We start from the raw sequence: 22,401 nt of genomic DNA, 5'->3' as shown, positions 1-22,401 counted from the left end.
CTGTCCATTAATAACCTTGTCCATTAAAAGCCCTATGAGCTTGGCCCTGACCCTATTATCATTGGGCTACCCTGTCCAATAACCACCTCTTGATGACAATTAAAATTAATATTTCAAGTTTTTAAAATTGATGTTTTCTTTTTATATATTACTATATTAGAGCTTTTGTAGGACTTTTTATCTATAAATTAAGACGTCGTTAAATCAAAGAAAAAAAGTGTACATATATCAATATCATAGTGAAAATGATAGGGAGTATATAGCCAAAATTACATGAAAGTATGGGAGTAATAATAACTCACTAAATTTCATGGTATACATACATTACATTGACTAATAAATTCTAGCTAGCTAGAAAATTTAGGTGGAAGCAGGAAATAGAGGACCAAGAGCAGCATGAAGGGAGTAGAGAAGGAGCACAAAATAGATGATTGCAGCAACGAAGCCTACGGCGAGGGCAGCGCTGGTCTGATCACAAAATTTAGGGACTTGCCCGCATATTGCTAGCCATCCTGCATGAGTATTCCCTTTCTTTCCTACGTATGCTATTGCCAATGCTGCCGATGCTGCTGAAGTCAAAAGCAGTGTCACCACCTGCACGTTTTGTCCTCGTAAATTAGTTAATGAGTACGTTTTGCACCAACAAAAATACTAGTATAAGTTCAGGTATGTATAGTAGTTATATGACCCATGAGGACCTCATCGTTCAAGTGGTAAGACGTCTAAGACATTTGCCTTACATGAACCAACAAAATTGAATCCTCACTATCCCTGAGACGACAAGACCCACCGTCTATGATCTAAGAAAACATTTATACGTACTTCATGTAAGGAAATGAACTCCTTTGTTGAGTACGTTACAAGACTACACAAGAATATATAAATATATAATATAAGAAGGGAAAAAAAAATAAAAAAAAAATAAAAAAAAAATAAAGGTAACTTAAAGTTTGAGGAATGAATGTCTTGCGATATTTGTGAGCTACTTTTATTTCCAAGTTAACGAAAGTCACTAACGAGAGGATTGTTAATACAGTAATTTCTATAGCCCTTAATTATTTATCGAAATTTTTAAAAGATACAAAATCAAGATTAAAGTACCCTTCTATATAAGAGTGAATTTTCTTCTATAGAACACAACATTTTTCTTCTTGTTCTCTATTATTGTGTACAATATCACTATTGACTAATGATTCAATTATTATACCTCCTACATAATTAATATGAATAAATAAAAATTAATGATTTGACTCATTTGAAAGTGATTATTAATCATCAATGGCTTTCTTGCAATACATTAGCCCTTAGGCTGTCCTCTTTTCTCCATTAATAATTAAGACAAATAAATTTTTGAAAAACTATATATATATATATTTTTTTTAAACTGGTTTAAAATGATAGGAAAACAGAGCAATTAGACCAAAACATACGAAACAGAGAAAGAGGAATTACCATGTCTAAAACCAGAATAAGGCGCCATAGCAAGTTCTTGAAAGGCAGCAAAAGAACCACTAGAGAATAAAAGCTTACTACCGCATACGCAATTACGAAGTACCTACATTTTCACACCCACGTTTTCAACACATTCAAATTAATTCAGCGTCACATCACTAGTTCAAATCAAACAATCCCTATAACTATTAATTCCGAATAGAGGTAGTATTAAATAATGATACTATAATGACTTACTTGAAAGACGGAGAATTTGTGAATTTTGCGTCGAATTTGATTCCCAGCACAGAAGCAGAATCATGGGCTGTGCCCATAACAATAGTTGCAACAATAGTAGATGCCAAAGCTATAAGCCTAAGAACAAAGGTAATAATACCTTTAATCTTGGTCATATTATACTAATCATAAAAAAATATATCTTGATTATTCAAGATAAATATCTTCTATATATATTCAATTAATTTCCCCTGAATTTTTTGGGTGATGAAATAGTATACAGAATTATGCAAAGTTTCAAAAAATGAAGAAGTAGTAATATTTATGTGTATGGTAGTTTGGTGTACGTAAGTGTGGAAGAGAGAGAAAGATTGGTAGGTAAGGCAGATAAAAAGTGGAGCAACGAGCTTACATACATGTCTAAATTCCCTGCTTTTCGGCCTTAATAATGAAATTAGTTTTCTTAGGTTACCTAGCAACTTTTAATTTATTCTCCAATTTAATTTGGTCTGTACTTTTTTGTTTGTATGCTTGTTAATGGAAAGATCTTTAAATTTGTAGTGATAGTCAATATGTGTTGTTCTCACTTATTGTTTCTTCTTTACCTTGTTTTCTTAGGCTACCTAGCAATTTAATTTTTTTTTTTTTTTTTTTTGTCTTATAATTTGTTATGCTAATTGATTCTCAAAAAATACATGATCGAAAAGAGGATATGACACTAAAACACTCCAATAACCAATATAAGTGTTTCACGCTATAAATTGAACACAATTAGTATTCTAATATTTACAATGCAAATATAATTTTTTAAAATTTTAATCCAACATAAAATAAATATTTTTCGAGAAACTATAAAATAAGAATAAAAATTATATAAATGAAACTAAAAATTTAATTGATAAATTAAACAAATGTTAATAATAATATTTTATAGCAAAAATAAAGTAATATAATTAGTTACTTGGAGAAAATGCGTCAATTATAAATTACATAATCATTAAAACATTATGGTAATCATAATTCAAACAACCACTATAGAATTTTCAGCATTTTTACATGTTTGTAATCATCCATATAACTTTTATGATTTTGATGACAACATTTTTCTTTATTTGGAATAATTTTACTTTCTTTTTGAAACTCATACATTCACTTAATAAAAACAAATGTCTCCATCAATAGAATTGTCATCAGGTTAGGGGTTGTTCAACTTGGCCATTGAGAGCCTAAGATAGGTCTAAATCCAAGTTCACCTCACTTAATTAAGTTCATTTTTGTAACCAAACTTATGACCGTATTATTCAACTAACGTGTAAGTAACTTTAATTTATCTCGGTTTCTTGCACCCTAATAAATCATACTAGATGATTAGACATAGTTATACTTTCACGTGTACACTGTATAGTACAATACTTCGTGTTTTTAATAATGTATATAATTGAAGCTATTTAAACCCCATTTTTAATTGTTCAAAAATTATTATCCTCAAACAATTCAATAGGACATTTTCTTCGACTTTTTCCCAGGTTTGAAGCATCTATCTGGGACTCCCTCTTGTCAAGAATTAGAGGACGACCCATTCTTACCTAAGCTAAATATTAACATAAACATTGTCAATATTCAAGACAAAACTAAAGAAATAAGGTTTTTATGAAAGAAAAATACGGTGAAATGTATAATAAATAAAATAACTCTAAAAGCAAATTAATCGCATCCCATTGTACAATTATATAAACAAAGCTAGAGTACAAGAAATTTAATTATGTGTGTCGGCAACATACATTAAAATAAATTGAAGAAAAAACCGATTTTAAAATATTTTTAAAGTACACTTATAAATTGAAGAAATTAAAAACCAAGTTTTAAAATGTTTTTGGAGTACAATTGTAAGGAAAATGTGTCATTTGTGGATTGGGCAGGTGAAATCGACAAGTCGATTTCATGAAAATCTATTAATCTATGCATGGTAGCATGGCATTAATAGGCTTAAAAATCCCAACAAGTCTTCGTCCATAAATATTTCAGGTGAACTACCACACTAAAATAAGAAGTATTTGGAAGTTGGAAAAACCATTTTTAGCTACACACTTTTAGGATTTCTTCATGTTCTCTAAATGCACCGTGTTTTTTTGGTATAAAGCCAAGTAAAATTGCGTACTCTCTTTGTTTTATATCATCGTCTTTATTTTCTTTTTTTTTTAAAGAAGAGTTTAGTTATGTTTTTATTGCAAGATTTCTTTGATATACTTTGCCTTATTATATACTTTGAGGCTGATGTTACACAAACCTATTTAATTTACTAATTACTATTATTACTTTTAACATCGAGATATCTAAATGAACTTTGAAACTATGTCAAAAAATATCAATGCAAAAAGCAAAATTAATACATACGTCTTTTTGTACTTTTATATTCCTTATTTACAGTAAATACTCCATTTTATTTAAGTGTTATACTTTGACCGACATATAATTTTAGGCAATTTGATTGAATTAAATATAATAAGAGGTAAGTGGGATTTGAAATAATCCAACGTGTCCCCGCACTATGATTTGAAATATTCTAAGCCCTGTCAAAAGGGAAACGTTTATCAAGCATAGACGAATCACTCCCTAGATGGCAAGTGGATTTATGCTTGGAAAATCGACTGTGGAGGAAATCCATCTTATGAGACAGCTAATGGAGATCTATCGGGATAAGAAGAAGGATTAACATATGGTTTTTATTGATTTGGAGAAGGCTTATGATAAGGTACCAAGGGAGATTCTCTGGTGGGCTTTAACAAGGAAAGGCGTTTCGCGGAAATATATTGACATCATTAAGGACATGTATGAGGGAGCTAGCACAAGTGTGCGGACCACAATTAGGAAGACTGAAGAGTTCCTAATTACAATTGGAGTTCATCAAGGTTCTGCACTTAGTCCTTCTCTTTTTGCTATAGTCATGGACGAATTGACGAGTTCAATTCAAGATGATAAACCATGGTGCATGATGTTTGTTGATGATATTGTGTTGATTGATAAGATGAAAGAAGGCGTGCAAAGTAAGGTGGAATTGTGGAGACGGACTTTGGAGTCTTGTGGCTTGAAGGTGAGTAGAAGAAAGACGGGGTATTTGGAATGTAAGTTTAGCGGTGTGGGAAACAATGAGCCAAGAGTGATTACCTTGGATGGGAAGTGTGTTCAAAGTTGTGTGGTCTTCTGATATTTGGGATCTATTATTCAAAATGATGGTGAATTGGATGAAGATGTAGCTCATAGGATCAAAGCGGGTTGGTTGAAGTGGAAGAGTGCAATGTTTTTTTATGTGATTCAGGCATACCGCATAGATTAAAGAGGAAATTCTACCGAACGACAATAAGGCTTGCTTTGTTATATGGTAGAGAATGTTGGGTCGTAAAGCATTGGCACGTGCATAAGATGAATGTGGTGGAGATGCATATGTTGCGATGGATATCCGGTCATATAAGAAAGGATTGGTTGAGGATTGAGCTAATAAGGAAGAAAGTAGAGGTTACATCAATTGAGTACAAGATCAGATGAGAGAGAATCGCTTAAGATGGTTTGGCCATGTAAATAAGAAGGAGATCAAGTGACGCTCCAGTAAGGAGGCTTGAGGTATTGCAAAGAGTTGGGATTGCGAGAGGTAGGGGAGGACTTGAGAAAACTTGGAAAAGGGTGACTGAGAGTGACATGAGTGTTTTGAGGATTGAGGAAAATATGGTGTTGGATAGGGTGGTGTGGAGGGAGAAAATTCACGTCAACGACGTGTTGTGATTATATATACCTTCTAAATTTTCTTATTTTTTTAGCCCATAATATTTTATGAAATGTATTGTTTTCCTTTGCTAAAGTATTCTCAAACCTTTATGTATTCTATTTCAGCGTTTTAACCACTTTTTAAAAACTTTCTTAAATGTTATTCTTGATTCTCTTTTAAAACTCACCTAATTTTTCTTAAATGCTCTGTTATTTACTCACCTTTTTTCAAACTCTTTTAAATGATGATTTTAAACTAACCTAATTGGAAGATTGTTATGAGGCTCTATCGAGTATTAGGCTTTTAAATTACAAACCAGCCCAGTAAATAGAGTATTGGGCTTTAAATTACAAACTAGCCCAATAACTAGTGTATTGGGCTTTTAAATTACTAGGTAGCCCAATAAATTAAAGTCCAAACATCCAATTCTTATCAAACCTAATATACGGGCTGAACCGGTCCGGTTCAGCAGCACCGCCCAACAAACTCACGAACCGCTTCTCTTCGTCTATAAAAGCAGACCTACCCCCTCCAATTCACCCTCTTTTCCATTCTTCCAATCTCACTCTCTCCTCTTCTTCGCAGTTTTATCTGCGAAATCAACTAACAACAATACAAACTATCAAATTTAAATAAAATCCCTTCATTTTAAACAATACCCACTTCAATTTTCGCATTTTTGTAGGACAATTTCATCTGGGGTATTTCAAGAACCCTAAAAAAGTTTCGATTTAGAACGCTCAATTTAATCAAATTTTACTAAATTGAAACTGTTTTAATCAAAAAGGGGAAGTGAAAATGAATGGGGTTGAATATGAATACGAGAATGAGAATGAGAATATGATGATGATGGATGATGAAGAAGACGAAGAAGAGATCACCCAAGAAGATGCTTGGGCTGTTATCAGTGCTTATTTTGAAGAGAAGGGGTTAGTGAGGCAGCAGCTTGATTCGTTTGATGAGTTTATTCAGAATACGATGCAGGAGATTGTTGATGAATCTGCCGATATCGAGATTCGGCCCGAGTCCCAGCACAATCCTGGCCATCAGTCGGATTTTGCTGAGGTTTAGTTACTTCCCCAAGTTTTTTTAGTTTGAATGTTTTGGCATTTCTGTTGAAATTTGCTATATGTGGATGGTTTGAACTTTGTTTTTCGGGTTTTTAGCTGTTTTGGGAGCTTTTAGGAGTTTGTATATGTTGAATTTTAATGTGGGTGAACACTGATTGAGTGCAATTGTAGGTGTATGCCTGTTGTTTTAAGGGTGATTGACTTAGCTTTGATTTGTGGGAAAAATGTGAATTAAATTTTACCTTCATAGATGGGAAAAACAGCGAGCTTAAAGAATTTGAATATAGTGGGAGTTTGGTTATTGCAAAAGCCAATTTGAACTTTTGAAGCATCAAAGAGCTACTATAATGGGAAAGCTTTAATTAGGCTGTTGCGAAAATGTATGACTTGTGACTATGCGATTGTTGCCTTATTGGTAGCATACGATGATTGAAATAAGAGTGGGAGTGGCTTTTTACATATATTCATCTAATGGTACCTATGGAATTGCAGACCTCAGTGATCGTAGTTAAATTGGAGCTTTTGAACACAGAGCTGTTATTGCACTATAGCATGTATTTTGTTTGAACTTTGACATCGGCTTTTTAGTTGTATTTGGATCTTTTAGGAGTTGTGGTTGAATTTTAATGTAGATGAACTATGATCAAGTTTAATTGTGGAAGTATGCTTGTTGTTTGAGGTAATTGGATTATCTTAGTTTGATTTTCTTGGGAAATTATTGTTGGAAAACTGTGAATTGAGTTTTACCTCCATGTAAAGGGGAGGATTAGGAGCTTAATGATTTTGAATATAGTGGGAATTTGGTAATTGCAATAGCCAATATGGGCAAGCTTTAGTTATGTCTTGTGAAAATGTATGACATTATGTAAACATTTATGGATGAATTCTGGACTTGTGAGTTTGTGTTTGTTTCCTTATTGTTAGCTAGCCTTTGTGTATAATTTCTTGACATTGTACAATAGAAAATTATGTATATTGATGATTGAAATAAGAGTGGGAGTGGTTTTTATTGAACTCATGGAACCTATGGAATTGTGTACATGGAACTTTTATTGCATTTTAGCATGAATTTGGTTGATCCATATATGTTGAAAGGTTTCATTATGTGCCTTTTGGCTTAAGCTGTAAGCATGACTAAATAGATGACTTTGTCTTACCTTAAAACTCCCCCGCCCCTTCCCCTTAAAATGTTTCAAGTGTGTATATAGACTTCATTTTCCATGTTACTTAGTTACTTCACCAACCAATGTCAGGGGGTTGGACTTTGGCTTACTGGTAACTTTGAATTAAGTTTGTATCTGATGAACATATTTAGCAAGTCCGCAAATAAATGGCTAAACTATTGGAGATCAAGATAGTGCCCCTGCTGTTTCTTGTGATTCTTTGTAAGATAGTGCCCCTGCAACCAATGTTTCTTATCATCAATTCTGACAGCTTGTTTTGCCATGTCTCTTATTATGACTTGTGGTTTTGTCTTTGGGCTGAAATGGGATGAACCAAAATTATTGAACTGCACAAATTAGAATTGAATTTAGTCGTAAATAAAGGATTTTAGATTCTCTCATGGCATCACTATGCACTAGAATTGGTCTTCACAGTTGATTTTATTGCAGACAATATACAAGATAAAGTTTGGCCAAATTTATTTGAGTAAGCCTATGATGACAGAATCAGACGGTGAGACAGCAACCTTGTTCCCAAAAGCAGCTAGATTGAGAAACCTGACATACTCAGCTCCTTTGTATGTTGATGTCACTAAAAGAGTAATTAGAAAAGGGCATGATGGTGACGAATTAACCGAATTACAAGAGCTTCCGAAGGTTTTCATTGGAAAGGTATTTTCTTGGATTGACGGTAGTTTTTGATACACTTGATTACTTTATTAACAATGTTAATGTGCTGAACTGATTTGAGTCTACTGATCAGGTACCGATCATGCTTCGTTCAAGTTATTGTACATTGTATCAGAATTCAGAGAAGGATCTTACAGAGCTTGGTGAGTGCCCTTATGATCAAGGTGGATACTTCATTATCAATGGGAGTGAAAAGGTGCTTATTGCTCAGGAGAAGATGAGCACGAATCATGTCTATGTGTTCAAGAAGAGGCAGCCGAACAAGTTTGCCTATGTAGCTGAAGTTCGATCTATGGCAGAGTCCCAAAACAGGCCTCCCAGTACCATGTTTGTTCGAATGCTCTCTAGAGCTGGAGCTAAAGGGGTAAAAGGATATAATGTGCATTTTTTTGGCTGTTGAGAGTCTTTAGATAGTTATTAGGTTGTATTTTTGTAGAAAAAAAGTTGATATCTTAATGTATGTTTTTCTGTGGTATGACTGCAGGGTTCTTCAGGCCAATACATACGTTGTACTTTACCTTACATCAAATCAGATATTCCTATTATTATAGTTTTTCGAGCCTTGGGCTTCGTTGCAGATAAAGATATTTTGGAGCATATTTGCTACGACTTCTCTGATACTCAAATGATGGAGTTGCTTCGCCCTTCTCTGGAAGAGGCATTTGTGATTCAGAATCAGCAAGTTGCCCTTGATTACATCGGTAAAAGAGGAGCTACTGTTGGTGTTACCAAGGAAAAGAGGATTAAGTATGCCAGGGAAATTCTTCAAAAGGAAATGCTTCCACATGTTGGTGTTGGTGAATATTGTGAGACTAAGAAAGCTTACTATTTTGGATACATTATACATCGGCTTCTATTATGTGCACTCGGTAGAAGACCTGAGGATGATAGGGATCATTATGGAAATAAGAGACTGGATCTTGCTGGTCCATTGCTGGGAGGTCTTTTTCGAATGTTATTTCGAAAGTTAACCAGGGATGTTAGAGCCTATGTTCAGAAGTGTGTTGATTCAGGAAAGGATCTGAATCTTAGCTTTGCTATCAAAGCTAAGACAATTACTAGTGGGCTCAAGTACTCTCTTGCCACTGGAAATTGGGGGCAGGCTAATGCTGCTGGAACCAGAGCTGGAGTTTCTCAGGTGCTGAATCGCCTTACATATGCCTCCACCTTGTCACACTTACGTAGGTTAAATTCTCCCATTGGACGTGAAGGGAAGTTAGCTAAGCCTAGGCAGCTGCATAATTCACAGTGGGGAATGATGTGTCCTGCTGAAACACCTGAAGGACAAGCTTGTGGATTAGTGAAGAATCTTGCTCTAATGGTGTATATAACTGTTGGTTCTGCAGCATATCCTATATTGGAATTTTTAGAGGAATGGAGTACGGAAAATTTTGAGGAAATTTCGCCGGCTGTGATCCCCCAAGCTACAAAGATTTTTGTGAATGGTTGTTGGGTAGGAATCCATCGAGATCCTGAGTTACTTGTCAAGACATTGAGGCAACTAAGGAGAAGGGTATGTTTCTACCTTAAGATTAGATGGTATTACTATACAGGAAATTACAGAGGTGGTGGATGTTTTTGATGCATTCTGTAATCTAATTCCTGTCTGATTGTTTTTTTGTTTGTTTGTTTGTTTGAATATCTTGCTTTGGCTTATGAGATAGAACTTTATGCATGATCATGCTCATTTTATAACTTCCACGGCTAAGTTTATCTGACTGATAGCAGAGTAAAGTTGCACTCAGTTTAGTGTATTCCTTACATTCTGAAATTGCTGTTTCAATAATATTTTTGAATTGTGAAGAATATTGATCTGGTTATTGATCTTTATTTTGTTTTCCTGATATCAAAATTGATTAAATGCATGTGATTGATTGTTATCACTGCCTCATTTATATTTACTATATTCAGGTTGATGTCAATACTGAAGTTGGTGTTGTTCGAGATATCCGGTTGAAAGAATTGCGTATATACACAGATTATGGTCGTTGCAGTCGCCCGCTGTTTATTGTTGAGAAACAAAGTCTTCTTATTAAGAAAAAGGATATCCGGGCATTACAACAGAGGGTATGCTGCATTATTCATTTACCTGATTTCTTGTCCTGTTCATTTTAACCATGTGGATTTGTGCATTTTAAAAATAATTGGCCTTTTTTCAGGAGTCACCTGAAGATGGTGGTTGGCATGACCTCGTTGCAAAGGGATATATTGAGTACATTGACACGGAAGAAGAAGAGACCACTATGATTTCCATGACTATCAATGTAAGCATAGAAATCTTAATGCGGCTCACCTCTCTTTTTGTATTTCTTTGTTGTAAGGAGGCTTTGTAAGTCAGTGGTTGAGTGCTGAAATTTAAAGCTTTCATGTTTCCTAATTTGACGATACTAAACATCTTTGTTGCAGGATCTTGTGACAGCACGGCTTAATCCAGAGGAGGCATACTCTGAGACCTACACTCACTGTGAAATTCACCCATCTTTGATATTGGGTGTCTGTGCCTCTATTATTCCATTTCCTGATCACAATCAGGTAATCTGGGATTTCTAAGTGTTTAAATTGTGACCAGCTTATTGTGCTTCAGTTGCTAATGTTTTTGTTTCTTCTAGTCCCCACGTAATACGTATCAATCAGCTATGGGGAAGCAAGCCATGGGAATCTACGTCACGAATTATCAGTTCAGAATGGTATCAGTGTATCCCTTATGTTGTGGTTATATCATTACATCATTCTTCGTGCTGTTTGCCAAATCTGATAACTTCATTTTGCATATTTTTTCCGCCTTCTTTAGGATACATTGGCCTATGTCCTCTACTATCCTCAGAAGCCTCTTGTTACAACACGTGCTATGGAGCACTTGCACTTCAGACAGCTTCCTGCTGGCATTGTAAGTTTCTCTTACTGCAGATCTATGATTAACATCTTTCACTGCTGTAAGTATTGTTGACGTTTGCTTGTTACTCTTTTTATTAGAATGCTATTGTTGCCATCGCTTGTTATTCTGGCTATAACCAAGAAGATTCCGTCATTATGAACCAATCTGCAATTGATCGTGGATTCTTCCGATCCCTATTTTTCCGATCTTACAGGTGAGTAAATTGGTTAGGTTTCTTAAAACCAAGTCGTTTTGGTAGCTAGGCATTCTTGTGAAGTAGTTGCTCAATTGTACCTGTGTCTTGCTTAGGGATGAGGAGAAGAAGATGGGAACCCTTGTCAAGGAGGACTTTGGGCGTCCCGACAGATCTAATACTATGGTAAGTGCTAAGAAGTGAATCTACATGGTTTTGTTATGCTATTATGGTTTGATACTGAATGCATTAATTTGTAGGGTATGCGACATGGATCTTACGACAAATTAGATGATGATGGGCTTGCACCTCCTGTGAGTATATTAACTACTGTCATGAAAGAGATGTCTTGTTCAAACAAGTTTGCAACTTTGTATCTGAACTTTTCTTACTGGGCAGGGTACTAGAGTTGCAGGTGAGGATGTTATTATTGGAAAGACTACTCCACTTGCCCCGGAAGAAGCTCAGGGGCCATCTGCACGTTATTCACGACGTGATCATAGTATTAGCTTACGTCATAGTGAGACAGGGATGGTGGATCAGGTAATTCTATATCTATGAGTAGTAGATTACCTTTGTAATCCAAATGTTATCTTTGTATTTGGTTCTTAGAACTTTTGTGTTTGTAGGTTTTACTAACAACCAATGCCGATGGCTTGAGATTTGTGAAAGTGAGGGTGAGATCCGTGCGTGTTCCTCAGATTGGGGATAAGTTTAGCAGTAGGCATGGTCAAAAGGGAACAGTTGGCATGACTTACACTCAGGAGGATATGCCATGGACTGTGGAAGGCATCACTCCTGACATCATAGTGAATCCTCATGCTATCCCATCACGTATGACAATTGGCCAGCTTATTGAGTGTATCATGGGTAAGGTTGCAGCTCATGTTGGAAAGGAAGGAGATGCTACACCGTTCACTGATGTCACTGTAAGTCTTGTGTTCTTCCACCATTATAGTGCTGTGCTAGAATGTTTTTTCTCCATTTTATGTTTTAAAAAAAAAATATCAGCAATTAACTTGATGAAGAACAAAGTATCTACCGTTCTACCTCTGAAAGTTTATTTAAGGAGTATTCGACATTTATAAAGAGGCACTCTATCACGATCTCATGCAAAACTAAGAGGGTATATCAGTGTTTATTGATGACTGACTTCTACCCTCTTGGCTTAACAGGTGGACAATATCAGTAAGGCCCTCCACAAATGTGGGTATCAGATGCGTGGTTTTGAGACCATGTATAATGGTCACACAGGACGAAAGCTAACTGCGATGATATTCTTGGGACCTACTTACTACCAAAGACTTAAGCATATGGTTGATGACAAGATTCATTCTCGTGGCCGAGGTCCTGTACAGATTCTCACCAGGCAGCCTGCTGAGGGACGATCTCGTGATGGTGGTCTTCGATTTGGAGAGATGGAGCGAGACTGTATGATTGCCCATGGTGCTGCCCACTTCCTTAAAGAAAGGCTTTTTGACCAAAGTGATGCATACAGGGTTCATGTATGTGAAAAGTGTGGGCTCATTGCCATTGCAAATCTTAAAAAGAATTCTTTTGAATGTAGAGGCTGCAAGAATAAGACTGACATTGTTCAGGTTGGTTCTTCATTCCACTCTTTCCCCTCCCCCCCTTTTTTTTTCTTTTCTGTATTGTCCTTTTCTTCCTCTCCCACTTCATGCTAAATGGATTACCGCTTATGCAGGTTCACATTCCATATGCATGCAAACTGCTCTTCCAAGAGCTCATGTCTATGGCTATAGCGCCAAGAATGTTCACCAAGGATGTTAACAAGATAGCCAAGGATCAGAGAAAGAAGGGAGCATAAGGCGCAAGTCTTTGTCTTTTGAAACTATATTCTCGATGTTTTAGGCGAAGGTGCTTGTATCATAGGCCTCCTTTATCAAAGCAGTTTGAAATGTCTCATATTCCTATACATCCAATCCTTTTCTTTCTAAAGCATAGTATTGTATTATAAACTTACACAATCTCATATCTGTTGATCAATTAATTTTAATCTTTGTTTGGACTAGTTGATCTGAATCCTTGATCCACCAATTTTGTAATATACGCCTGAGCTTGTGATGCTAATCCATCTTCTACGTAATATATCACAAGGGTATTATAGAGTGTGCTCTGTCAAGTGTAAGCGTTGCCTTTTAGTTCCAAGTAGCTTATTGTTATGCTCTTTAGCGATTAACTATAACAAGTAATCATGTTGTAAAAATTGATATTGTGATTTTCATTGGTGTACTAGTCAGTAAAAAGAGGAACTAATTTGATTTGTTAAGTTTCCTATTACAGTGGTTAGAAATTTTCCGTTTTCTATTTTTGCGCTTATATGATGTTATGCTTTGTCTTTCGTAATCACCTATATTAGAGCCCCGGTTTCTCATATTGTGAAACATAATTATATCTCAGAATGATAAACTAGTAAATATAAGCAACTTTTTCAACATTTTATAGTTTTTTTTAGACTTTTTTGCATCTCAATTTTCATCCTCCTTCATGGTTTCACCCCCGTACTCCATTGAACTGGTGTGAATTGCCATTTTTTCATCATCGTTTTGCTCGCAAACCACCATCACCTTCGTTGCCCCCCTATCTTCTTCACCCTCCTTTAGCCTTTCCGACGGCTTCGCTGTCAAATCAAATGAAAAACCCTAAAAAAAATTGGAGAAATTATGGCATGGTTAACCCTTAAGGGCAAGGTTTGTCTTACTCCTTCATTGAGGTTGTTCATGCGTTCCGATTTTTCCAATGAAGATTTAGATTTCCATTAATGGAGGTGAGAGAATGGAGAAAGAAGAACCCATGGTGGTATTAGAAGGCCAAAATAAGATCACTTTACAACATTAACCCCACTTATTTACTTAAAATGACACAAATATCCCTTTGAGATACTTATCTTGTTTATTAATATGAGAAACATGAATTTACCCCTAAATTAATTCGGTTGTTTTTATTTTTCCTTGCTAGTTCAGTACTTAGATAAATTTTAGGCTATACTTTTAAGATTCGACATTATACAAGACCTAATAGATCCAAATTGAGCTTCGTCCCTCCATGCCAACACAAAAATTAATAGACAAGGCATACTCTAACATTATGATTTTTATGAATTATGAACTTCTATTTAATATCACCATTGATAAGTTCCAAACTTTCAAATAAATGCATGAGTTATAAACCGATTCGAAAAATACCTTATTTAGATGGCGACACATATAGACTCAACAATTTAGCATAACTCAAATTTAAAATAGACCCGATCCGATTTCACCGAACTCGAACTGGACATCGGAATTGACACCTCTAAATCTCTAATGCTAATACAAGATGAATTAGGGTAGGAAACTTTTTTTTTTTTTTTTTTTTTTTACGAGGTTAATATCAATATACAAGCATTTATTTAATTTAAGACATTAAAATTTCATAATTTTCTACGGTTGTTTATACCATGAATCAAGAAGAAGATACTCCCATGACAACTCAAGTGCAGCACCATCGATCCTCTCCACAACCACCATCACCGCCACCGCAACAACCAAAAGACGACCAAAACGAGCATCCACCACCACCACAACCACAGCAACCAGAAGACGACGAAAAAGAATCACCGAAACAAGAACAAATCATCGAAGCAGATGAGGGTAAATCAACTGAAGAACAACCAAAACAAGAACAAATTACCGAAGCAAATGAGGGTAAATCAACTGAAGAACAACCAAAAGACGAACAAATTACAGAAGCAAATGAGGGTGTTAAATCACCGGAACCAGAAAACGTAAAAGAGGAGAGAGAAAATGAAGCAGTGTTGAAAGAGGATGATAAATCAACCAAACCAGAAACTGAAATTGAGGAGAGAGAAAATGAGAAAGAAGATGAAACTGAAGAAGACGAAGATGAAGATGGTCCGCCGCCAGGTTGGGATGCGCTTCCGCCGCCTCCTCCCTTGCCTCCGTCGTCCTCTCTACCCGGTTCGTTTTCCTTTTCTTTTCCGGGTTTTCTTTTTCATAGATTTTACTTGATTAGGGAAAAAATTAAAAATGCGGTGAGCGTGGATCGAACACGCGACCTTCAGATCTTCAGTCTGACGCTCTCCCAACTGAGCTATCCCCGCTATTTATACTTTTTAATCCCTGTTATTCTTATAAAATCAAACAAAGTTTCCCATTAGTATTAATTTCATTCTCTGAAATTATTGACCTAATATACTTTATGTCTTTATTAAAATTATTTATTGGTAAATCTGCGCTAATATAAACTATAAACTGTATTCCCAAATCAATAGATGAACTGATTAATGGGCAGGATTTTGAATTAACATTGTCAGAATGGGATAATCTGATGGTAGCTTTGTATAGATTTGTCTTGCAAATGTAATCTTATCAATCCAAAGATCTTAGGTTATATATCCATCTGAAAATTTCTCTCAAGGGAAAATGCATTCTGGAAACCTAATTCAGATTGATAGTTTCAGCAACCAGTTTACAATTACATCATACGAAGTATATAAAATCCACATTTTCCATCATGATGTATTGTTTCAGAAAATGTGAACTATGATGTTAATTTTGTTCCTTTACGTTTACTTTTGTGTTCAGCTAATTGTTCTAAAAGGTATGAAATCGAACATTGTTGTGCAGAAAGGGGTCAAATGGTTTGTGGTTCCTGCCGCCGCCTCCTTTCTTATCCTCTTGGATCCAAGCATGTCCAATGCTCATGCTGCCAGACTGTGAACTATGTACTTGAAGGTTCTTTCTTGCTCAGCCTCATGCATATAATTCGATTCAGTCTTTGGTTATTAAATTTTTACGTGAACTTGATTAATTACTATACTTTTTGTAGAGCATCAAGTCGGACAAGTCAAGTGTGGAAACTGTCAAGTGCTTCTGATGTACCCTTTTGGGGCTCAATCTGTTCGGTGTTGCTCCTGCCATTCTGTCCTATACATAGGAGTATGTACTTTCTTTTGTAATTAACGAGTTCTTTTAACCGCAACAATTATAGTCATGAATTATCACATTTCACTTACAAAGGATTTTCTCTTTTATGTGTGTCTACAGGACCATAACAGGCGTCCTCCTCTGTCTGTACAACAAAGCCAAGCTTGCCGGCCTTTCAGCGTTTCTCACTGAGGACTAACATTTCTAGCTCTATCTTTATACTAGTAATTGTTATTCCAATTCAATCAGTTCATACTCATGAAAATTGGTCGCTATATGTCATGGCTATGCTAAATGCATCACATTAAAGTAGCTAATGTTGCAAATGCAGTCATGCGTCATTTTGCTCAGACAAAATTTAGCCGTCATGGAATGGGAACTTGAGATATTATCTTCAACAGAGTACATTACATGATTACAGTGTAATTCCTTATGGTTAGACAATTGTTTTATTGGTAAGATAATTAAGAGGTCTTATAACCAAACTGCATGAATTTAAAGTAAAAGCACCACATTCATCTTCATAGGTGTGTATGTTAACTATATATAGCAGAGATATCTGTTGCAGCAGACAATGTATTTTTCTGCTTCACTAAAATTCAAAAACAGGAACCAGGACTCACACCTGATCGAAGATGAATGGCTACTCGACTATACGATAACATTGCAAGGTCAATGATAGACCTTACCCGACACTACAATCTATTTCCTTGTGCTTTGACATTTGTTATTAAGCTGATCAGAGTCTCCTAACAAATCGCAGGAATTTACAGCACAAGCACCACTTGCTTCTTCTAATATATGTATATTAACATCTAGGAGAAATTTCTATAATGGTAGATAATGTATGTCTACTTCATGAGAATTCTGTCACTACACATTTTGCAAGACTGCTTTGAAGGGAAGCAAACAGCTAATCGCCTATACAAAGACATTGCAGAATCAAAAGTTTTGCCATTGTAAGTGAAAGATCAGGTCTAAAACCATAACACTCTTTTACTCATCTTGTGGAAATTCGTCATCTGAACCAGTCTCGAGAAAGGATCCCAGAGTCTTCCTTAGAAGACTGAAAGTTTTGTCGTCCTGTTCCAAAATAGGGAGCAATGTATCTGTAAGAATGTTCCCAGCAATTGGAACGCTTAAAAGAGACATTAAGGTACTTGTATCTGATGAAAATATAAACCCACCTGTTTCTTCTTCTTCAAAGACTCCTCCAACTCAGCAATTTTGTCAGCACACGCCTTTTCCTTTTCTTGTATCATGCTCTTCTCTTTCTTCCCTGAAATCAAACAAGATGGGGATGTGTTCTCTTGTGAGGAACTGCAATCATGAAATTAGAAGGGTGTCTTGTAGCTCACTTTGTTGTTCATATCGCACGAAGAGCCTTTCCTTCTCTTCTTCATATTTGGAAATGGTATCTGTCAGGAACGAAGTATACAAGCATCATTAGTTGAAGAAAAATACTCCTATAAGGTTGTCAAATCCATATCAATTTAAGTAAATCACAATGGCAATCACCATGAAGGAAAGTACACACTAGAAAACCATTTAATATTTATCAAACAAAGCACTTGATCTGTTTTCAGTTCTGCAGGAATCATGGCCCTGAGCTAGATACAAAAATCATAGTAGCATATACAAGAGCCCAGGATGATATAGTTTTGGTTGTCATCAACAATTACGTATGTTGCCCCATTATCCGTATTCGTAATAGCAGTATGAGGAATTTTATGCTTATAGCTGTATTGCTCAACAGAAGAGCTGCTTAAGAGCAATGAGCCAAAAAGAGAATACAGCAATCTTCCTAGTCTCAACAGCCAAAATCGAGAAACAATGACTGTAATGCACCCAAGGGAGTGGGGGTTGCAAAGGGCTGTCTAGCCGTTTTTGCAGCTATTCAAACTTGAAGTTCTGCCAAGTAATCTCAATTTCATTTACTAGCATCATCTTAGAACCTTTTACTAACAAATTGAGATATGCCTCCTTTTTGTAGCTTGTCAAAGATGCATAGGACAGTAAGTAGTAGATTAACAAGAATTTATACCCTTCAGTGATTGCAGATATGTTGCTTTCTCTTTGCTGAATTTCTCATAAACTCCTTGGAAATTGACAGTCTCCTCCTTCAGTGCATTTTCACACTGAAAAACCGAACAATACATTCATCAGATATTTGCTGAGCTTCGTGTATCGAAGAACAAACTTAATTAAACCAGAAAGGCCGAGGATTGAATTTGGTATCTCGGTATTGATCACCTCCTTTGAGCTCTTTGTCAATGCTTTTGCAAAAGTTTGCCTGAAAATACAAAATTCAAAGGTGAAACATTAGTTATTCCACTCAATTCAGTGAAATCAGCATTGATAATTCTCCATGTTCTTGCCACAAAGCATATTAAACCACAAAATCACTTCTACCTTTCTTTTTCAATCTTTGCCTTCAGCTCCTCAAACATAGACTTGATCTCAGCAGTGACACTGACCGAAAACCCAATTGATTTAGTTCCAATTTATAATTGCTAATAACCAGCAATCAAAACAATACTACTCGTAGCATTCAGCATATATCCAGCAACTAAAATGATTAATCAGACATATTTTGAATATGTCACTAGAAATTCAGGAGAATTATGAGCTTGAATTTGATTAGAAAATCTTAGATATGTAGCTCAAAGTCAATTTACTATTCTCATCAAACTATATGAGTAATTTCACAAAAAAATATTGTTGGAACAACAAGTGTGTAGTGTGTGAATTTTGTGAAAAACTCAAAGTCCCACATTGGTGGGAAATGAGAGTTTTATTCTCTTTATAATATAGAGAGTGGGCTAAAGGGGTGTGGCCCTTGGGCTACCCACATTTTGTGGAGAGGGAGGACCTATATGGTAAACCATCTATCACACGCGCGCCGAGCCGAGCCGGGTCGGGTTTATTAAATAAACTTAATTTTTGGACAAGGCTAATTGCGCCTTGTTAATCATGCAAACGTTTTCACTGATTTTTTGCTAACGTTTTGCCACGCATTAATCTTCTGTAACCGTTTTGAACGTTCAACTTATGACCGTTTTAATTGCGTGATTAGTGCCTAATTAAACAGCAGCAGTTACGTTGCAATTTTTCCTCTCTTTTTTTCCTCACAAAACACAAAACCCTCGACCAGTTTCTTTTCTTTTTGGGTGTTTAGTTGCCCGGTGGTTTGTGCAGTTCCACCGGTATAATTTCAATACACGAAACCCTCGAGCAGTTTCTTTTCTTTTTGGGCAGTGCCGTGAATGTTCTAAAGAAAACGACATAGTCCACGACTCAGTCTATTTTTCGGTAACTTTGTTCTTACTGTTTTTGTTCCCGCAGTTCCGTTTATAACAAATATAAATCAGACATTGTCAAATTTTCTCAACAAAATCCGACGCATAGTTGTAGAATTTAAGTTAATTAAAATCAGTAAATTCAAGGCATATATAATCCACTGCAAAGTTTGTACATGTTAACATTAAACAACTTGATAGAAAAATTCATCTTCAAATTTAGAAACTATAATTTCAATTCATTCATCAATCAAACATTATAAGTGCGATTAAAACTGAAATGAAGGCAACAACTCGAAAATTCCAGATAACAAAATTTCACTTCAGAAATTTAGCAGTTGAAGCAGAAAAACAAATCAAACCTAGAAATCGTTTCTTCCTTCTTCTTCTGACCGTCTTTTGCAGCTTTTTCTCTGATTTGCTGCAGCGCTGAGAAAATTCCTTTGATCTCGCTGAAAATTAAGCCGAAGTTTCCAAAATCAACCACAAATTTTGAGAAATAATATCAAAATTAAGCGACTAAAACAACAAATTTGAAGAAGCATGAGACCTGGAAAGCTCGTTGTCGAAAATGTCGTCATCTTCCTGAAAGTCTCGCTTACGTTTATCGGACTGCTGAGCTTCAGCTTCTGTTCGCTTCTTTCCGCTCACTTTCGCCGCCGACATTGCAATCGGATTCTAATCTTAGAGAGAGAAAGAAGAGAGAGAAAGAGTTTGGTGTTCAGTTGAAAATGGCGATGACAATGGAGGTTGAGTTTTTGAAAGTGAGGGAGAGAATTGGGGTTCCCGCGATATAATATGAGTATTTTTTGAGTTTGATTGAAATGTTTGGATTAAATAAAAATCAATAAATGACACGGGTAAACGATTAAGCGGGTCAGACCAGACCCATAGTGATTAGTGAATTTGGGCTGGCAATTGAGTGGTTGACTAGGTTAAGTCCATGGACCTAACAATACTCCAATGGAGTTTATTTAGGTGCAAACCGATGTGCAATGTAATAGCCTATAAATCCCTTCCTTTTAAAATACCTGTTTTGATCTTTTTAAATTACGAAATAGGAAATTCTAAGACATTACTACCACCGTGATAACGGTTAGTGCAATTATCAAAGACACACAGCGGAAGACTTATTTAAAAACCATTCATAACAAAACTAACTTCAAAAGTCAACCAAATGAAAGTAAAATAAACCAATGTCAAACGAAGTCAACATACAACTTGGAACCATTGTAGGCCCTTTTCAACCCAAAACCAAATATTTAAAATTCATTGCGTTAGTTACACAAGCAAATATATAATAATTAAAGCAAATAAAACATATCATATTTCATAGAAACTAAACAAGAATCTCTTTTGACTCATGCCCATCATGAATATGCTTCATCACCTAAAAAACTTCTCTTTAGTTTGTCACCACTATTCGCCATTAAAAATAGGTCGTCGTACGGCCAACATAAAGACAAGGTCAAACAAACATACAACACACAATTAGCAATGCTGGGTACATAAGCGTAAACGAATCACACTAACCATGCTTACATCCTAGCATCACACAACTTACCTTGTTGCACCTATTTACAAGCATAAAACATACAACACAATCAATAGATAATTAAATTACTTATTTAATTTGATTACGCATCGAACGGGTTTCCCACCAAATCCCTGCCCTAAATAAATTGAGGTAAACTACACCGGAAGCTAACCGGGTAGGCAAAAATGTCACTTACGAGTGACGGACGTCCTGCGCATAAAATAAAAAGGAAAATACAACGTCCTGTACTTCCAGCAGAAGTTATGATCAAATATAAAGTCACATAACTCCCCCATGTGTTCATACTCGAGATATATACGTTCCAAGAGTTTTGGTGCGCAATCTCTTTCACTTTACGTTATTTACATATTTTATGAAAGGAATGGTGTCCTTCCAACAAGTGTATTCTTCCGATAGAGGGTTCAGAATTATTACAGAGCTAATTCTTCAGTAAGGTCAAGTGATCGAAATGCCTAGGTGGAGGCCGCTTCCGATCAGTAATATCAAGGTACAATTGATATTACAACTGGGTGCCTGGGTGCTCATGGGCGCTATCGCTGGCCTGTCGCACCAAGCACGGGCCATCGCAGTGCTAGGCACTGGCGTATGGGCCTGTGCGTACATGCCTCGCACCAACGCAACCCTATCGCACCAAGCACATCACCCTCGTGTGCGTGCGTGTGCATAGGCGGTCTCGCAACACCCTAGCATCACGCACAGCACCATCGCAGTGCTAGGCACATGCGTGTGTGCGTGTGCGTGTGCACCGTCGCCCAGCAGCCTCGCAATGAGGCACCTAGCTATGTGCTTGCGTGCGTGCCTTCGCATGGCAGCACCAAGCACAACAGGCTAGCAAGGTGCACCAAGCCCAGCATGCGTGGCTCGCTAGCAGCACGCATGCTAGGCCTTGCGTGCATAGTGCGCTGGCTGGGGTGTGCGCATGCTGGCCTAGCTGGCTGGCTGTGCGAGAGGCCATGTGCGAGAGTGTGTGCGAGGGAGTGATAGGCAGCAGCACTAGGCTAGCAGCGCCAGCGCCCAGCAGCTCGGAGCGTGCTAGGGCTGATGCATGCTAGGCCAGTGCGTGATGGCTGGCTGCCCAGCCTTGGTGCTAGGCGCCAGCTGGCAGCCTTGGCAGCCAAGGTAGGCTGCCAGCCCAGCTGTCCATGAGGTGCCGGTTTTGGTGAGGGGTGGGGACCA

General features: G+C 36.6%; 4 protein-coding genes and 1 non-coding gene across 5 annotated transcripts; 2 read left to right on the top strand and 3 right to left on the bottom strand.

Moving 5' to 3' along the window:
• Positions 1–274: 274 nt before the first annotated feature.
• On the bottom strand, positions 275–2,129 carry LOC110706728 (CASP-like protein 1C3). The gene is made up of 3 exons (XM_021884684.1): positions 1,690–2,129; positions 1,453–1,555; positions 275–594 (listed from the first exon to the last, which is right to left on the bottom strand). Exons 1-3 carry the CDS (start codon positions 1,842–1,844, stop codon positions 361–363), a joined length of 492 nt encoding a protein of 163 aa, XP_021740376.1. The 5' UTR covers positions 1,845–2,129; the 3' UTR covers positions 275–360.
• Positions 2,130–5,964: 3,835 nt separating this feature from the next.
• LOC110706910 (DNA-directed RNA polymerase II subunit RPB2) lies at positions 5,965–13,562 on the top strand. The gene is made up of 16 exons (XM_021884901.1): positions 5,965–6,493; positions 8,112–8,333; positions 8,425–8,715; positions 8,836–9,864; positions 10,263–10,418; positions 10,511–10,615; positions 10,758–10,883; positions 10,961–11,038; positions 11,143–11,238; positions 11,325–11,440; positions 11,536–11,605; positions 11,680–11,733; positions 11,819–11,962; positions 12,049–12,348; positions 12,595–13,017; positions 13,125–13,562. Exons 1-16 carry the CDS (start codon positions 6,227–6,229, stop codon positions 13,245–13,247), a joined length of 3,600 nt encoding a protein of 1,199 aa, XP_021740593.1. The 5' UTR covers positions 5,965–6,226; the 3' UTR covers positions 13,248–13,562.
• An 847-nt stretch (positions 13,563–14,409) lies between these two features.
• On the top strand, positions 14,410–16,848 carry LOC110706907 (proline-, glutamic acid- and leucine-rich protein 1-like). Its single transcript, XM_021884899.1, has 4 exons — positions 14,410–15,399; positions 16,069–16,176; positions 16,271–16,380; positions 16,489–16,848. Exons 1-4 carry the CDS (start codon positions 14,880–14,882, stop codon positions 16,558–16,560), a joined length of 810 nt encoding a protein of 269 aa, XP_021740591.1. The 5' UTR covers positions 14,410–14,879; the 3' UTR covers positions 16,561–16,848.
• TRNAF-GAA lies at positions 15,470–15,542 on the bottom strand. The gene has a single exon. It is a non-coding gene; the product is annotated as a tRNA-Phe (tRNA).
• A 254-nt stretch (positions 16,849–17,102) lies between the features above and the next one.
• LOC110706908 (nucleoporin GLE1-like) lies at positions 17,103–20,479 on the bottom strand. The gene is made up of 8 exons (XM_021884900.1): positions 20,218–20,479; positions 20,030–20,119; positions 18,781–18,840; positions 18,622–18,661; positions 18,413–18,506; positions 17,727–17,786; positions 17,556–17,647; positions 17,103–17,451 (listed from the first exon to the last, which is right to left on the bottom strand). Exons 1-8 carry the CDS (start codon positions 20,331–20,333, stop codon positions 17,365–17,367), a joined length of 639 nt encoding a protein of 212 aa, XP_021740592.1. The 5' UTR covers positions 20,334–20,479; the 3' UTR covers positions 17,103–17,364.
• Between the last annotated feature and the right edge of the window lie 1,922 nt (positions 20,480–22,401).

Source organism: Chenopodium quinoa, unplaced genomic scaffold (assembly GCF_001683475.1).
Source record: "Chenopodium quinoa cultivar QQ74 unplaced genomic scaffold, ASM168347v1, whole genome shotgun sequence".
NCBI classification, from domain to species: Eukaryota; Viridiplantae; Streptophyta; class Magnoliopsida; order Caryophyllales; family Amaranthaceae; genus Chenopodium; species Chenopodium quinoa.
This window is presented reverse-complemented; position numbering and strand designations above follow the sequence as displayed.